The following is an 18,240-nucleotide window of genomic DNA, read 5'->3' as shown; positions in this document are numbered from 1 at the left end:
CTGGTTATGAAGGGATCTTACTTTGTTAATTTTTCACGTAATTATTTTTTTTACAAAAACCATCACTTGCATTTAAAATGTTTGGTTGTAAATAAAATAATATACAAACCTCGGTGAAAAGTTTCATTTTTGTCTCGAGAAATGGTTCATTCCGGCACTACGCGCCTCGGTAAACCATCCTTTTTTCTCAACAAGAATGAAACACTTTCCACCTCGGTATGTAATATATTATCTAGTTGCATAGAAATGTTTTACAAAATTCTTGATTTTAGATTTAAAGCCGAAAACACAATTATTTAACATTCTCGTCATGTACATTTAATATTCCGGTGACCAAAATGTATTGAAAAATTTACTGTTTTTTCAAGCTGTTGGGTTCTCGACAGATAGTTTTACAAGTTACAGCACTTTTCAATGTTGTTTGTTTGAATGGTGTAAAGTTAGATTAGATATAATTGTTCTCTATTCCATGTCCTAATGCGAGTCAAAAAATTCTCACCTTCATTCTTGAAGCCCTGGAATAGAATTTGGAAAATGTAACTCCAGAAGTTTTGTGCTCCTCAGTGAGCAGGTAGCAGTTAGGCGTGTTTTCCACAATTTTTCATATTTTTTTATTCATTGTGCAAAAATTTGACCTGATTCAATCATTGACGTCATTGCTACACACTTTTGTGAGTAAACTACGCCATTTCAACTGACTGAACGTTTTCATTGGTTAAAATTTGATTAGCATGTTCTGCACAACTGAAGGAAATACTTCCTTCTCATTTATGATAGCTACTGAGTGAACAACCTTAGTTTCCTCCAAAACCCTCTTCATGATATATTTATCTGAAACAAGCTGCCTAGCAATGAGAAGAAAAGGTTATTTTAAGTCTGATCGACCTCGTAAATAATTTGGAAAATGTTTTAACAAACTCATATTTTTGTCACAGAATTCTTCACGTCATGTGACTTGATCTTTTCCCTATGGTATATGGTATACTGCCTATTTTTTTAAATGTAAAAGCCAAAATTACATTTTTTAAATTGTCAAATAAATACATACAGAAACATTTTTTCCCACATATGGTTTCTCATATCAAACAGAATATCTGTGCCACTGCCCCCTTCTTTTTATGGTGAATTTTGTATTTGTCTGCATTTTTTCTGTGTGAGATTTTTACAGGTGGCAAATCATCCAAAAAATAAAGAGAAATTAAATCTGATCAAGATTAAGTGACAGTGAAAAAAGCATGTTGGATAACCTATCAGGTTCGGAAAGTCCCCATGGTACATCGGCCGTTACGTGAGAGCGATAAAGTAAGTCATAGAAATCCGTGTGATAAACAAGGATGGTTACATTGAAGATGTTTCATAATATGAATAGTCACTCCCACTTCTAACCTGAAACAGATGATGACTATTCAGATTATGAAACGTCTTCACTATAGCCATCCTTGTCTATCGCACGGATTTCTTTACTTTGTCGCTCTTAAGTAAAGGCAGATGGACCATGTGGATTTTCCAGCACTGTATAATAAGAGCATTAGGCAAAACTATTTTCATAAAAATATTCCTTGGTAGATACTTTTGGCATTTCAGAATTTTTTAAATTTTATCAGGTGGCAAAATACCCAAAAAATAAAAAGGAAAAAATTAAAACTATGCCACACATAAATAACTTAAGATAGTATGACAGATTTTAGTTACAAATAGTTTTGCTGGAGAAAAATCTGTGTAAGAAGAAAGTTAAATACAAAGAATTGAATTTTTAATTGAATCTATAAAATCACCATTATCGCGGGACTTCCTAGCCGAACATTTTCAGAAATATTGGAATAAGTATGAAATTTTCTTAAACTTGAACATTGTATCTGAAATAAATTTGAACCTTTGGTTTCATTAATAATATAATAATAATAATAATAATAAATTTTATTTCATATATGCCAACACAGGATACGAACGTCAGATTTAAAAAAGAGAAAGAAAGACTACAACAATACAAAACTACAATAATACATAAATAAAGCCTTACATATTACTTATACTTAACGTATACATATAAAATAAATATAAAAAATAAGATGTAGAGACAATGCGAATCATGTATAGGTATCTAAGAATTCCTTCACAGTGTAAAAGCTCTTTTCGTAAAGAAATTCTAAAAGTTCTTTTTTAAATTTAGAGACACTGGTTAGATTTCTTATTGTTAGAGGTAGTTTGTTATAAACTGTACTACATGTATAATACGCACTTCTCTGATAGAGAGATAATCTGAATTTATCTGAAAATATTAGCTGCACATCTTGTATTGTGATTGTGAATCGTGGTACGACAGGGAAATAAATTTGAATTTTTCTTAACAAATAAGGCTGCTTCATAAATAAGAACGGATGACACAGTTAGTATTTTATTTGCTTTGAATAATGGCTTGCATGATTCAAGCGGTTGATATGAAAAAATGAGTCGTAAGATTCTTCTTTATAATATGAAGACTGTGAATCTCCTTCGATTGACCCCAATACAAGATTAAGTTTTTTATATGCGAGTACACCAATGCATAGTAAACATTTAGTAGATACTTCCTGTCAACAGTAGACTTAAGGTTTCTGATAACATAATACGACGAATTTAGTTTTGCTACAACATGCTCAATGTGTTTAGACCAGGACAAGTCCTTGTCTATATGCTGTCTCAGAAATTTTGCACAAGTAACATTGTCTATTATTTCATTATTTATTGATAGTGTGAAGTTTGTCAACGACAAGAGCTCCCTACGAAATATAACATACTTAGTTTTACTTGCGTTCATAATAAATTTATTCGATGCACACCAAGCATGAAAATGTGACAATTATATTCACGTACTGCTGCAGTAAACTAACAGATTCGGCTTTAACACAGATGGCAGCATCGTCATCAAACATTACTAACAATTTGTTAGCTGTGTGCGACAAATGAGCGTCTAGATCGTTGATAAATAAAATAAAGAGTAATGGCGCTAGCACACTTCCCTGTGGAACTCCTAGGTTAAGTGAGTTTACCGAGGAATTAACGTTACCTAATTTTACAGAAATTTTCCTGTTGTGCAAAAAAGATTCCACCCATTTATTGAGAGATCCTCTGATGCCTAGAGTATGTAATTTCCTTGCTACGAAACTCCTTATTACACAATCAAACGCCCGTGTTAAATCAAAGAACAAAGCGATNTTCCTTGCTACGAAACTCCTTATTACACAATCAAACGCCCGTGTTAAATCAAAAAACAAAGCGATGACATACATATTCTTCTTTATCAAGCCGTTTTGGTCTAAAATAATTTGTGGAGCATCCTTTTAAAGTTATGATATGACCTTAAGAAACATCCATTTTAATATATAAAATCAAACATGAAAAAATTTACCAAATAGAGGGCGTCAGATTTTCGAGGTAAAATAATATCTAATATCTTTATCACTAAAACTCCTGTAAAAGCATTCTATTCTAATAATGTTTTTAGAAATATCCTATACAAAGTTTTATACCATAAGATACTATTTGATAGCTACAATTTTCTCATTTAACATTAACGGACTTAAAAACCAGAAACTTAAGGTGGAAAAACATTAATAAATTGATAATAATAAAATAATATATTGTGCAGCACTGAATGAAAACCAGTTTTTATTGAAAATGGTGCATTTTGTGGATCAAAAACATTTGAATACTTATTTTTATTTTTTATTTTTTTTAACCAGAAATTTAAATTATTTAATATATATATATATATATATCATCAGAAATTTATTTCAGAATTTTATATAAATTAAAAATATGGTTTAATATATTTCAGCATTCCAAAGAATTCTGATAAATCAAGTTTAGACCTACAAAACGAAGTCCAAGACTTCTCTGTAAAGAAATCTACTCCAATACAAGCTTCATCAACGAAAATTGGAAACAAATTAGATGACACACTGTCTAAGTTAATGAAACGGAAAAATTGCGTAAGTATAATATTTAAAATAAATTTTACAAATTTTAACTTGTTTTCTTTATAGCCCGAGCCTGAACCATTAATTGGAAAAGAAAAGAAAAGAAGGAAGTTAGATGAAATAGTATTAGGTTTATCAGCTGCGAAGGAGCAATCCTTATTCCCAGAGCCTTCGAAAAAACCTACAGTAACGCCGAGCGTTACTGTTACCCCTACTTCTGCACCTGTAAGCACCTCTCATAATCTTTCACAAAAACCATTTACTATTACCGTTACATCTGTTCCTTCCTCAGCTCCTTCAAGTAAAAGTAATGTAATGCAAAATATATTACCCTCTTTGTCTACAAGCAAAGACAGTTTTTCTACATTTTTGGCTCAAGCAGAACAACAAAACCTGCTGCTTAAAAAACAGCAGCAGCAGCAACGTAAAAGTTACGAGGCTATGATAGCCGATATAGGAAAAGTTTCCGACTTCAGCTCTAAAGTAAATTCATATTCTCATGAGGCTAAAGTCAATAAATGGTTAGCTGAACAAAACGCAGCTTTGGCAGAACAACCTTTGAGCGCTGATTATTTATCTGCAAGAAGGAGGAGACCTAGAGTGGATCCTACACTTCTCGACTGGAAAAAGCTAACTGGAGATGAAAATGTAGCTGTCATTCATAGAGTTACAGGAAAGAAATTAACAGGACCCAAGGCTCCCACATTAAAAAGATTAGGCCAGTGGCTGATGGAAAACCCTATGTATGACATTGATCCAAAATGGTCCGAGTTAGTTAAAGAAAGAGGCAATTTAAGTCATGATTTACAGAAGCGATTACCGGGACAGGGTGGTAGTAAGGGCAAAAACACAACACCAGGAAGACCTCCTTTATTAGCTAGTCCAACAGGATCTACTTCAAGTGTTAGCTCAGCTAATCTTACCACTTCATTACCATCAAGCATGTCATTTCCTTCTTTGAGTAACTCCAGTTTAGCAGGCCTAAATTCAAACTTACTTACAGGTCTATCTGGTATGGGCCAATTTGATCCTAAAACTAATCCATTATTAATGCCATTTGCTGGCTTGCCAAATATGGGTGCTCTAGGTTCCATGGGAGGTTTAGGCAATTTACCAAACATGAATTTATTTGCCAATTTAGCAACTCTGGGATTACCTGGTTTAAGCGGAATGGACGCGGCAACCTTAGCTAGTGCTACAGGAGAATCTAGTAAAAACATTTCAAGTAAAAGTAGCACAAATACAAGTAAACAGCAAAAACCTCAAGAAGCCCATAGTTCTAGTAAAAGTCAGTCATCTTCAAACAGTTCTATTCCTACCACAAATCCATTTCCTTTCTTCTTTCCTAATCCTAGTTTGTTATATACTCCACTTGGTTTAGGAGGCTTGAATCCCTTTACTTTACAACCAGGAATGTCTGCTGCTTATGACTCCCTAGCCCAACAATGTGGTTTATTGAATGGAGGCTTAAATCCTGCCGCATCGCCTAACTCTAGTTCAAAATTAAGCAAATCGAACATGTCAAGGGCACAATCTACAACTACCACTGCTTCAAGTCAAAATAAAATTCCAAGATCATCTAGTCGAGATGCACATTTACAGCAGTTACTGTTGCCCCCTGATACTCAAATATTGGAGAATATATCAAAGGCCTCCTTGGACATTTCTCTAAAACAGAGTAAAAGTGACAAGAAAGAGGATAAGAGAAAAGCATTGGAAAGTTTGAGGGGTATGCTGCCTACAGATTTTTCAAGCTCTGTAAAGGATAAGAAAACGAGTATACCTGGTTTAGCTGATTTTACAAAACTATTAGAGGCCCAAGTCAGTCAGAGCAGTAGCAAAAAGAGTCAAGAACTTCACATGAAAGAAGCCTTAGAACAGTTTACTAAAACTAACGCTGAACTAATGGCTAAAGCGTTAGCAGAAGAGCAGGCTAAATTAATGTCGGGTAAAAGGACAAGGGAAATAAATGAATTTTCTGAGAGACAAACTGAAGAAGAGGAACAACTACCCAACAAGAAAATTAAAGAGTCTCAAGAAAAATCTCCAGTCCCAACACCAGCAGCAACACCATCTCCTATGCCAAATATTAATGTAATTAATGAACAGGAAGGAGTAGATATAGAAACTTTACTTCCTCCTTCCACTGTTGTTAAATCTTCTGGTATGAGTCCAGATAAGGCAGATATGAAGGAGAAGTCGCCAGATATTAATAAAAAAGAAGAGGCAGAGCCATCAGAACCACTTGGAAATAAGGTAGGTGGATAAAGTAGATCATTACATTTGTCTCATTTTCTTTAGTTTCTATAGGTTACTGATTTTTTTTTATTCAGATCACATTTAAAAGTGGGGGTGTTGCTAGTATGAAAGTTACATTTTTTCTCCCCAGAGATCAAAAATGAAAATGCCAAAGGACCCCGCACAAATCTTATGGAAATTTGGTCCTGGTCAAATTTGCTGAATTTTTGATATGTGATAGAGTTCATCATACTGGTCAATTGTCTCAATGGCCACAAAGCTCAAAAATGGATAGTTTGGCCGGTACAGAGCTTTAAAGCCCCGAATATCCTCCACGGATTTATGTATATGCGCAGTGTGTATAGACTTTTGAAATAGCCTATTTCATTTTTTTTATTATCTAGGTTTATATTTTTGAGGTTGCTGAATTCAGATCTGTTGTTAGATTTTCAAAATTGACAGTTGGCAGCTGTCAAATAGCTGTCAATGTGCTATAATAAAGCCAAAAACTTGTTTTTTTATGTTTTATCTTTCTTTTTTTTTAGTTCGATAAGTTCAAAGACGATATCAAATCAATAACAATGACTATCGGCAGCTGTCATTTAGCTGTCAACAATTCTTCAAAGTCCGGTAATAAAGTCAAAAAATTATTTTTTGTTTATAACTTCAAGTTTTTTAGATAAGTGAATATAAATATGATATAAAATTATGTAGTCATCAGCTTACAGCTGTCAACAAGCTGTCAACTAACTGTCAAAATGCAATAATAGAGCAAGTAACTTATTTTTTGTGCTTAACTTTGTGGATAAGAAATCAAACATGATATAAGTTTATGACATCACTTTTGAACTCAGTGATCTAAGCAACTTAAAGCTTTTTAAAAAAAGTAACTTTTTGGCTTTATTATTGCATTTTGACAGTTAGTTGACAGCTTGTTGACAGCTGTAAGCTGATGACTACATAATTTTATATCATATTTATATTCACTTATCTAAAAAACTTGAAGTTATAAACAAAAAATAATTTTTTGACTTTATTACCGGACTTTGAAGAATTGTTGACAGCTAAATGACAGCTGCCGATAGTCATTGTTATTGATTTGATATCGTCTTTGAACTTATCGAACTAAAAAAAAAGAAAGATAAAACATAAAAAAACAAGTTTTTGGCTTTATTATAGCACATTGACAGCTATTTGACAGCTGCCAACTGTCAATTTTGAAAATCTAACAACAGATCTGAATTCAGCAACCTCAAAAATATAAACCTAGATAATAAAAAAAATGAAATAGGCTATTTCAAAAGTCTATACACACTGCGCATATACATAAATCCGTGGAGGATATTCGGAGCTTTAAAGCTCTGTACCGGCCAAACTATCCATTTTTGAGCTTTGTGGCCATTGAGACAATTGACCAGTATGATGAACTCTATCACATATCAAAAATTCAGTGAATTTGACCGGGACCCAATTTCCATAAGATTTGTGCGGGGTCCTTTGTAATTGTTAATTAAAACTAATTAAATATGCATGAACCTTCTTCTTATCAGTTATTCATTGGACAAAAAATGTCTCTTCTACGGTGCTAGCAAGCCCTTGTCTACAAAGCTGGCTATAATGAAAATGAAAGAAATTGATAGTGTTAACTTACATGATAAACAAAGAATGTTTAAGTTGTACACAGGCTCTACTATTGGTGGAGCATACAAATCTCAATTCTTTGTCCCTCAATTCCGATTATTTAATTAGCTCGTAATCCAGTACTGTTTTGCTACATTTGGAGTATACATCGAACACGATAGTATTACTCCAAAACCATAAGAATTCCTGATTTTCTGAAGTTGATACAGGTCCACCAAATCATTCATGTATGTTTATCGCGCACAAGATATGCAACTGGACTTGAACTAAGTCAAGCATATGTTGAACGTAATTCAATAGGGACTACAAGTGAAATAATAAAACTTACTTTAATTTTGTTGATAAGGTGTTGATGGTCTTGAACAAAGGTCAAAACGTATATGATCATGAGTTTTAGGCAATAGAAGTAATATTAAAGACGACGATTAACTCAAAATTCCCTAATGAGAGAAAATGGTTTAGTGACATACATTTTACATTTTCTTTACAAAAATTGAATTTTATTCTGCAAAATATATTTTTCTTATGAATATTTTTTGTATTTTACTTTTTAACATATAACAAAATGCAGTGAAAAAAAGTGAACTAAAATTTTCAATTTTTTAAAAGCGCAATTTAAGTGAAATATGTATCATGCGAAAGTACAATACAAAAATAAATTTTTAAATATGCCAAGCTTTTTTTTAAATATTTTCATTTGCTCTAGTTTTACACCCTTTTAAAAATATGGTAGAATTAAACAATTATTCAGAAGTAATTCTTTACAAGCAGGAAACATTCACTGCATTTCATTTCTATATCCTTTTACAATTTGAGAAAAAAAAAATTTAAAAGAGTAATTAAAAATAGTAATATCGAATATCCCTTAATATTTATATTACAACCACATCTATTATACAGGGTGACATGGAAAGAAAATGTAATGCATTGCACCATGTGATATAAGACCTAAAAACATATAAAAAGTTCCTATTCACTTAGGTCTAAATTTCTTTTGTTTTCAAGATAGAGTGTTAAAAGAAATTTTTGAAAATATTGATTTCTTTTTATTACTTCCGATTAAGTGAAGGGAATGTACTGACAATTGGTACATAATATCCTACAGGATATTATGTACCAATTGTCAGTACATCTCTTAGTCGAAAGTAATAAAAAAAATTAATATTTTCCAAAATTTCTTTAATTATATCTCAAAAACAAAAGAAATTTAGACATAAGTGCATAGGAATTTTTTATAAGTTTTGTGCTCCTCTTTCATGTGGTGCTATACATTGCACTTTTTTCCATGTCACCTTGTATATTGACAATTTTTAATTTCTATCAAAAACTATTTTTTTTGTATTTTATTGAGTAAAAAGCATATTTAAATTTCCAGGAAATAAGTTTGAAATTACGCGTTGAAATTATGTGTTTAAGTAGTTTCTACCGATCTTAGATATTTTAAAAACCTGAAGTACCTCATTATTAATATGTTTTCGTTACACCATACTGTTATTTTCATTTAACATACCCCAAAATAGACACGGTAACCGGTCCTTAACGGACGCCGGCCGTTAAGATTTCTTCACACACACACAATCGCACAACTGCATTTATTTATTTATTTATTTATTTATTTATTTATTTAAAGTACAATGTCCAACGGGACAGATCCCAGTTACAGGACAAGGTCGTACACACAATTTAAAATATACATTTAATATAAACAAACACAACAGGCAGTAATTAGAGTAGGAACAAAAATCCAATAAATAAACCAACCAGTAACAAAACATGACAGCAAATATACTAAATAAACATTAAAATAGATAAATGCAAAAATACAGATCAAATTAAGCAAATAATTTCTTAATAAAATCAATTGAATGAAAAAATATATCAAGTCGATCTTCATACATTTGGTAATTAGTGATCATTTGATGGAGAGGGGATGCTGCAAGAATATTAGTACGAGCAGTTGGCAACTGCAATACGGAACTCGATCTAGAGTTTAATCTAGGAACGCGATATAAAATTTGAGACACCAGAGAAGGCGCATTCAGGGAATTGTTGACGATATTGTGCAGAAAGATCAGAGAGTGCATAATGCGCCTCCGCTGCAAACTAATTAAGTCGAAAGTGGACAACAAAATATCCTCTGGAATGCCACGAACCGGATAGATACCAAAACTGATAAAATGCAATGTCTTCACGTATCTCCGCTGTACTTTCTCCAACTGAGTTATATGGATGTTATAATTGGGCTCCACACAATAGAGGCATACTCAAGCTTGCAGCGAACAAAACAATTGAACAGTGTATTCAATGTACGCGTGTTGCGAAAATCCTTAGAATTACGCAAGATATAACCTAGGTTTTTAAATGCAGATTCAGTTATTGCTTGAATATGTGCGTCAAATGATAGATTACCACAAAATGTCACGCCAAGGTCATTGAATTGCGAGACTATTTAAAATAGTATTATCTAGAACAAGGGTCGGCAACTGGCGGACTGCGGTCCAGGTCCGGACCGCGGAAGGTAAAATACTGGACCGCCAAAAATTTTTTGAAAGTATAAATTACACAAATAAATTATTTAAAAAATGTTTTTTACGTTTAAGTGCAAATCTTAATCAAGTGTGTGAGTTCTTAATGGTTAGTAAGCAGATTAAATTTGAGTCCAAATTAAAATAAAAAAATAATATGAATTTTTTTTTGGACCTCGTTAAAAATTTTCAAAAGTATCTGGACCCCACCTAAAATTACTTGCCGACCCTTGATCTAGAAGGTAATCAAAATGTAGAACATTTTTCCGGCGGCTATAGGACATAGTATTACATTTACTGATGTTTAAAGGTAAATGATTGTCCCGACACCAACGGTGTAATTTAGTTAAGTTATCCTGTAATCTATAACAATCAGATATTGACATAATCTCAATAAACAATTTAAGGTCATCCGCATACATTAGATAATTAATGTCAAATAGTCAGTTAAGTCATTCATGAATATAATAAAAAATAAGGGCCCCAGTATAGACCCCTGAGGAACGCCTGACAATTGCGGAAACTTATCTGATTGGAAGCCTCGATATTGAACAAATTGAAAACGGTTGGCAAAGTAGGAGCGAAACACATTTAAGAGATCATCAGATACACCCACTGAATGTAATTTATAAATCAGCAAATCATGGTTAAGCCGATCAAATGCCTTCGAAAAATCAGTATATATCACGTCCACCTGACCACCCCTATCCAACACCTCGGAAATATATTGTACCTTGTTGGCTAAGTTTGTCGTCGTTGATCGTCCCTTAACAAAACCATGCTGAAATTGAGATATATATTTTTCCACGTGAGAGTACAAGTGATTGTGAATGACTAATTCGAAAATTTTTGAAAAATTACTTATAATTGCAATGGGCCTGTAATTCATTATATTATTTTTGTGACCTTTTTTATAGATGGGACATATTCTAGAAAGTTTCCATAATTCTGGAAATACACCAGACTTGAGAATGGTATTAAAAATTATTTTCAACGGTTTAGCAAAAATTATTCCACAATCTTTTACCAAGAAGGCAGGTACTAAATCAGGACCCATAGTAAAGTTACCTTTAATTTTTTTGATGGCACGTATAATATCATCTTCAGATATTTCAGGAATGCGTAGTAAGTCATGATTTACAATAATATCACAGTTGGACAAAGGAGCAGAACTCTTGCCAAAAGCCTTCGAAAAATAGTCAGCGAATGCATTCACTACATCTGAGGGATCATCCAACATTATGTCATTATAACTCATGTATGAGGGAACAGACGTAGTATTTGCTTTAGCGCCAATATATGACCAGAAACGTCTTGGATTTACGCATAAGTCTTTTTCAATTGATACCAAATAGTCCCTATAGGATAAATGAATTAAAGATTTGACTTCAGATCTTAATTTTTTTAATTTATTATAATCATCAATGTTAGAAGATAATTTATAACTTCGCCACAGTTTGTTTTTTAACCTTAATTTCCTAATGATTTCACCATTAAACCAAACTGGGTACTGGCCACGAACATCTCTCTTTTCAGGTACATGTTGTACAAGCAAAGTATTTAATATGCTATAGAACTCATCAATTACTGAGTTTATGTTTACAATGTTAGAAAGTGGTGTCCAGTCAACATTAGTGAACTCCTGGTATAGTAAAATAAAGTTACATTTTTTAAAATTAAGCAGCATGATGAGAATCTTCGTTAAGAAGAGGATCATCTGCTCTAGATATTGAACATTAATCATAATTACTATACACAAGATCCAACACTCTACTATTTACATTCAAAATAAAGTTGTGCTGAACAAGATTAAAAAATGCTGTAAAGGTATTCAATGAATTCATAATAGGTCTGTGATTATTAGTGATCAAGTTCGGTATATTGAAGTCGCCAATAAATAAAATGTTAGAAGCAAAAACATGATAAAGTGATTCGATGACATCAAATAAGAGGTTATAAACATTAGCACCTATGTTGGGAGGAATGTATAAAAGTAAAATATGCAAAATTTATTTATTTATTAGATAATTATGATGATTTCCTGTTAAACAAAGGTTTTATTTTTTATTATAATGTACATGGAAATTGATTTCATAATTTTTATTCTGATAAATTTGAAAACCTTCAAATAGAAGTCAGCGCGTCAAATGAAATGAATGAAACTGGTGTAACGAAAACCTTTGAACGACACACAGCCAATACGTAATTAACGTCCTCGGTGAATTATAAACCTCGGCTACGCTACGCTACTCCTCGGATTGAAAACTCCACCTCGCCCGTTATTTACTTATCGGCCTTGTAACATTAATAACTACGACAGTCTTATTATGTGATTTTTTTATTCTGAATGTGAGTGATGTTTTAAATTCAATAAACATATATGTATTATGGAAACATCGCTACCAAAATGCGCCAATTATCCACTGGATTACTTGAGTGAAGGGTGACAAGTTGTACTTCAGAAATAATTGGATAAATATTTCTCACACAATAGAGGGAAAGAAAATATGCACTGCAGTGACTTACAAGTAACACTACCCAACTGTCACTCACCGATCGGAATAAAACTTGGCAAATCGATGGAACTCTAAAAAATATTGAACCCGTATTTTTTTATTTTCTCGGAATTCACTTTCAAGTAGTAGAAACCACCCCTAGAAGACGGTAAGAACAAAAATCTCCATAAATAAAATTAAAAAATATATATATTTATCAACCAAACTCACCCTATCCACCCAAACCAACTAACCTTCCCACTCCAAGCCTACCCTTCTCCTAAACTAATCAACCCCTTTACCTCAATATCAAACGCCCATCTAAACCTTTCCATCCTAACTTCACCCTACCCACTAAACCAACCAGATTCTCTTGCCCTCACCAACAGCAACCCTCCACCTAACTCGACCCCTACCTTCATGAACGGTATGCTTGATTATCGTGAGTCCCTTTGCCTCTCCCGTTGGTGATGCTTGATTAGCCTAACCCCCTTACCTCTCACTGATCGGGAAAAAAACACGATATCGTTAAATCAACTGATATCCCCTATTTTACATATTCATTACAATAATGTGGTGAATTTACTGCATGGAAAGGTTTAATTGGTATAGTTGGGCCTTTGATGTACGGGTTCAATATTTTTTAGAGTTCTATCGATATGCCAAGTTTCATTCCGATCAGTGAGTGACAGTTTTAACCAATCGGCGATTGCATTACCTTGAGCATAGACGAAGCATATTTTCATGGTAACCAAATCATTAATATTGGTGTTGCTAAGATTTAGAAATTTTTAGTTGGTAATACCAGCCGTGCAATGTTGGTTGCTTAAGTTCGGCGATCACTTGGCTTGTAAATATTTATGAAGGCTACTAATAAATTTGAAGTTGATCTACCGAAAAATGATCTCTGAGCTGTTTATTAGATGTAGGTATAATTCGATCCTGGTCTGTGCAATCTCATTAGTCGAATATTGATCATATCCTTTTATCTGTAGATGGCATTAATTAAATAATCGGTCCAAGTTAGTGTCATTTAAGAAAAAAATCACAATGTAACCATGAACGTCACTATTTGAATATGAATAAGTATAATAATAGATTATATATAAAATTTTCCAAAAATTATTCGAAAAAGTTCGGCTTATAATAATTATCTTGTAAAAATATATTTATTTGTAGGACAAAGAGGAAGTACCTAAGGAGGATCAGAGCAAACCTGATGTGACGGAAGAACCTGAGAATCCTCCAAAAAAAAGTACAAAAAGAACTAGGGGTAAGCGTAAATCCGGCGAAATTCCTATAGATCATGAATCCGTGATAGCCAAGAAAAATTTGCGTTCAAGTGCTAGTCGTTCGGCCGCAGTAGCTGCTGCAAGGCAAAAATTAGAAGCAGAAAATGCACAACGTGAAAGTGAAAATAGTGTGTCATAAACTTCCATTGGCCAAACTATTTATTTTACTTTGTACTTTAACTGTGGGTATATGGTGAACTGTGATAAAATTTGATCTTGTCCTTTGAACACTTTAAAAAGTGAAAATGGTGTGTATATTTGAATTATGAGTATTGCAACTGTCGGTTTTTATGGAACTGATTAATATTACGCTTCATATAAACATGTACTCCCCAATTTATTAATTAACAATGACTTAGTATATATTTAATTCTAATAAGCTTCAACAATGTTGGATGACTATTGTAATTACCAGTTTTTAAAATATATATGGATTGACATAAGAGACTCGAATGTTACAAAAACAAAAGTACTTTGAAAATATCAGCGAGAGAACATTTCAATTTGATTTTATGTTCACTTTATAATTTATGTCTCGAGTTTGAATTTAGTTTTAGAATTTCTCTGATGACTCACAATTTGAAATGTTTTTTTGTTGGAGTTTTTCATAATCAGCATGATATTTTTGATTTTCATTTTCTACAATTTGTATATATATATAAATATGTTAGGAATTATAACAAGATCAATTTTGAAGAGGTGTGAAAAAGTGTGTAAATAAATTCGTGTTTTTTATTTTTTTTTATTTAATCATGTTATGTTAAATAGTGACATAAGTCTGATGAATATTTATTATAATTTTTGCAATGTTCTTTCAATTTTCATATTTATTACTTGGTTCTGCATTTGCGCCCTAGCTAAAATGCCAGATTTATTAGATCTGTCGTTATCATATACAACGTGTACACGTATCATAGTATGGTAGCTCTCTCATTTATTGTTACAATGTTCATATAGATAATTAAATGATATAAATTAAATTATATTTTTTTTATTCAAAAACTAAAAGTAAATATAGATATGCCTATTTTTCTATAATAAGAAATATGGAGAGACTCATTATTAACCCTTTCGCTGCGCAATACGTCTGAACGTAGCTAGAAATAGAAACTGAAAGAGAGATGAATAATCTTGGCATTATTACCAGTACCTTCCATAAAAACATTTGTCACAATCGCTATTAGCTTTGCCCGCAAAAATTCCCTATACTAATTGCACTAATGTGCATGGTTGTGAATATATACGGTTTGAGCAGCCTGATTCAATTTAACTATTAAAGCAAATTAATCCGCCTGGAGCAGTTTAAGCCCTATAAATTGTTAGCAAATAAATACATCTGGAACAGTGAAAGGGTTAAGACAGCTTTCTTCAAAGCGCAGTGTGCTCAGATTGAGATCTTTCATTGCACATATATTCCATATATCCAACATGCTCTATATCTCAATTTTTGTCAGTTTTCAACGTTACTTACCTCTCTACTTTGTCAATACAACTGTTTGCTGTTTAACCAATGGGTCACAGGCTAAGCTGAACCAAGTGGTGCCTGTCATTTTTACATAACCTACTACCTTAATGTATCGAATATGAAATGCTGTTAACAATAATCAGACAGCATCGTCGAATCATGGTCAAAAAATAGTAGATCGTGTAACTACTACTAAAGTAAGTAAAAGGCTTCTATCTGGAACAGTCGCTGGTCAGTGTCCTTTGTGAGAATCTACCTTGACAGTTATATTCAAAGATGAAAAATTTTCAGTTATTGGATTTTTGAAAATATTACTATAAAAAAACTGGGGGAGAAAAGTTAAATTTCTTTTAATTGTTATCATCCATATTAAAAGTAGTATATATGTTTTAGAATGAATTCCTCATTCATTTGTATGCAGTTAACAATTCAAGTGGTACCAATTAAAAGGAATTCCTCTGTGATGTTTAAATTGAAAATATTTTTCATAGATGCATCATATGCATATGCTATTTTATAGCAAGTTTCATACTTCAAAAATAACTTCTTGAAGTTTTCATAGTTCTATGTAGATCAAGTTATTTTAGTAAAATTTTGCTTCCTTGAAAAGTTTTTATTTGTTAATCTCTTTAAGATATTTTATATATTAGGGTTTTCATGGTTGTTAAATATGAATATGGGTTTATTGTTTCCCTAAAACATGAAGGAATAATACATTATTTGTTTTTCTTGCTATATTTCCTTATTCATAGTTTTTATGAAAATGCAAGTGTTTTCCTAAATGACCCTTTATGCACTGTAAAAAATTTATACTCATTGCATGTCATTAAAATGCCTCGCTGTAAAGAAAAATTGATTTCCATTTTTTACCTGCAGTTATCGCTGTAGAGAACTGAGTATTTGGAGTTATCTTAACTAATTAAACCTCTTATTTAAAAATCATCAAGATATAGCTCTAAATGTGGTTCCGTCAACAATATTCAGAGACACTGTATTTAAAAAAGGTGTAGAGGGACGTTTCTAAATTGTAAAAAAAAGATTAATATACGGGATGTCCCAGACCACCTGTCCACCCCTTCTAAAATCCAAATGGTTCAGATGAAAGTTAATGGTCTCAAGGAGCACATATTGTCATGACTTTGAAGGTCATTTTCAAGGTCGATTTTAAATGGAAACCCTTATTTTCAACCCCGGATTCGGAAAGAGCGGAAAATTCTATGTTCAGATGATGTATTGTGTGGGGTCCATTTGACCCACACAAGGTCAAATTTGTCAGGATAATGTTCTCGCCAGTCTTTCAGCAGCGGCAAATGACCCTGCTTCAAAATAAAATTATAACGTGTGCTTCATTTCATTGGTGTACATCATTTCCTGCAAGTCTTCTAAATTTATTTTAATTAATTTATTTTTTTATTTATTTATACTCATACATACAGACAAAGGGACAGTCCAATTACATGTACACAGTTGAGAAATATTAGCCAATATAAACCAGTTAAAAATAATGTATAAACAACCAGACACATGCAAAATACAATGTAAAAAGAGAACAAAGAAAGAAAACAAAAAAATGTCAATTAAAATGTACATAAAACACCCAATCGTATACGTATCATAAGTATGAGAGTAGCTTAGTCCGACTAATATTAAAAATATCAATAACGTATATTAACAAATTATTCACCATACACAGACACTGTTCTAGGGGTGAATTAATATAAAATATTTTAAAGTCATATCTAGTTCACATTCTCATATCGAGTAAATTAATATTAATAGACGCCAACAAATCGGGAACAACAATCTGACTATGTAAAATATTATAAGCGAACAAAATCTGAACCTTTTCTCTTCTATCCAAAGAGGTCACACCAAACTGCTCGTTGATGTTCATATGATAATGTTTAATGTTTGTTAATGTTAAGGTTATCCAAACATGTCTCTTCAAAATTTTGCAACATTTATCCGGCACATTTTCCACTAAACCGTAACTGCGTAAAATAATTCAGTAAAAAAAAATTGACCTTAATCCCAAGGGTGGGAGAATCACTAAATCTATGCAATGGTTCATTGATATTCCACCCCATACCATAATGGATATGCCATCGAACCCTAGAGTTGGATCAACTTGAAGTGCTATAAAACGCTCTTGTCTACGACGCCAAATTTGAACCCTAGAATCATTTCCAAACAGACAAAAGCGAAATTCGTTTGTAAAGAACACATTTCTCCACTGCCTGGCCATCCAGTTTTGATGTAGTCAATCTTTATACTAACTTCAAGTAGATAAAACATAAACATTCAGGCCGAGTATGTATCCCATTTTATCATAATAACAGTTTAACAGTTATGTTATTTCAGGGTTGTTAACGTTACCTGTTAAGATATAACGTGCATGTTATTGAGGAATTAATTTTTAGCAAATAATCGTATTGCAATTTTGTTGTTTTTTGAAGACGCTTTTTTGTCGACATTTTTAATAATAATTATGCAAAATTATTATAAATGAGTCAGTATTAGACAAAAACACATATAATTGACGGATGTCATTTAGGTTATGAAATATGAAACAAATGCAAACTCGTAAATAACGGGTAAATACAACATAAAATAGTTTGTAACATG

General features: G+C 32.3%; 1 protein-coding gene across 4 annotated transcripts in view; it reads left to right on the top strand.

Moving 5' to 3' along the window:
- Nucleotides 1-15,130, top strand: part of LOC108912632 (chromodomain-helicase-DNA-binding protein 7) — a 102,486-nt gene extending 87,356 nt beyond the window's left edge. For all 4 annotated transcript variants that reach the window (XM_018717930.1, XM_018717928.1, XM_018717926.1 and 1 more), the window contains 3 exons: nt 3,818-3,971; nt 4,026-6,215; nt 14,038-15,130. In XM_018717930.1, the coding sequence (XP_018573446.1) occupies nt 3,818-3,971; nt 4,026-6,215; nt 14,038-14,289 (2,596 nt within the window). In that variant the 3' untranslated portion in view covers nt 14,290-15,130. The remainder of the gene's footprint in view (nt 1-3,817; nt 3,972-4,025; nt 6,216-14,037) is intronic.
- The last annotated feature ends 3,110 nt before the right edge of the window (nt 15,131-18,240 follow it).

This window comes from Anoplophora glabripennis, unplaced genomic scaffold, assembly GCF_000390285.2.
Source record: "Anoplophora glabripennis isolate ALB-LARVAE unplaced genomic scaffold, Agla_2.0 scaffold815, whole genome shotgun sequence".
In the NCBI taxonomy this organism is placed as follows: domain Eukaryota; kingdom Metazoa; phylum Arthropoda; class Insecta; order Coleoptera; family Cerambycidae; genus Anoplophora; species Anoplophora glabripennis.
The sequence above is the reverse complement of the archived record's forward strand: the minus strand, read 5'-3'. Positions and strand labels throughout refer to the sequence as shown.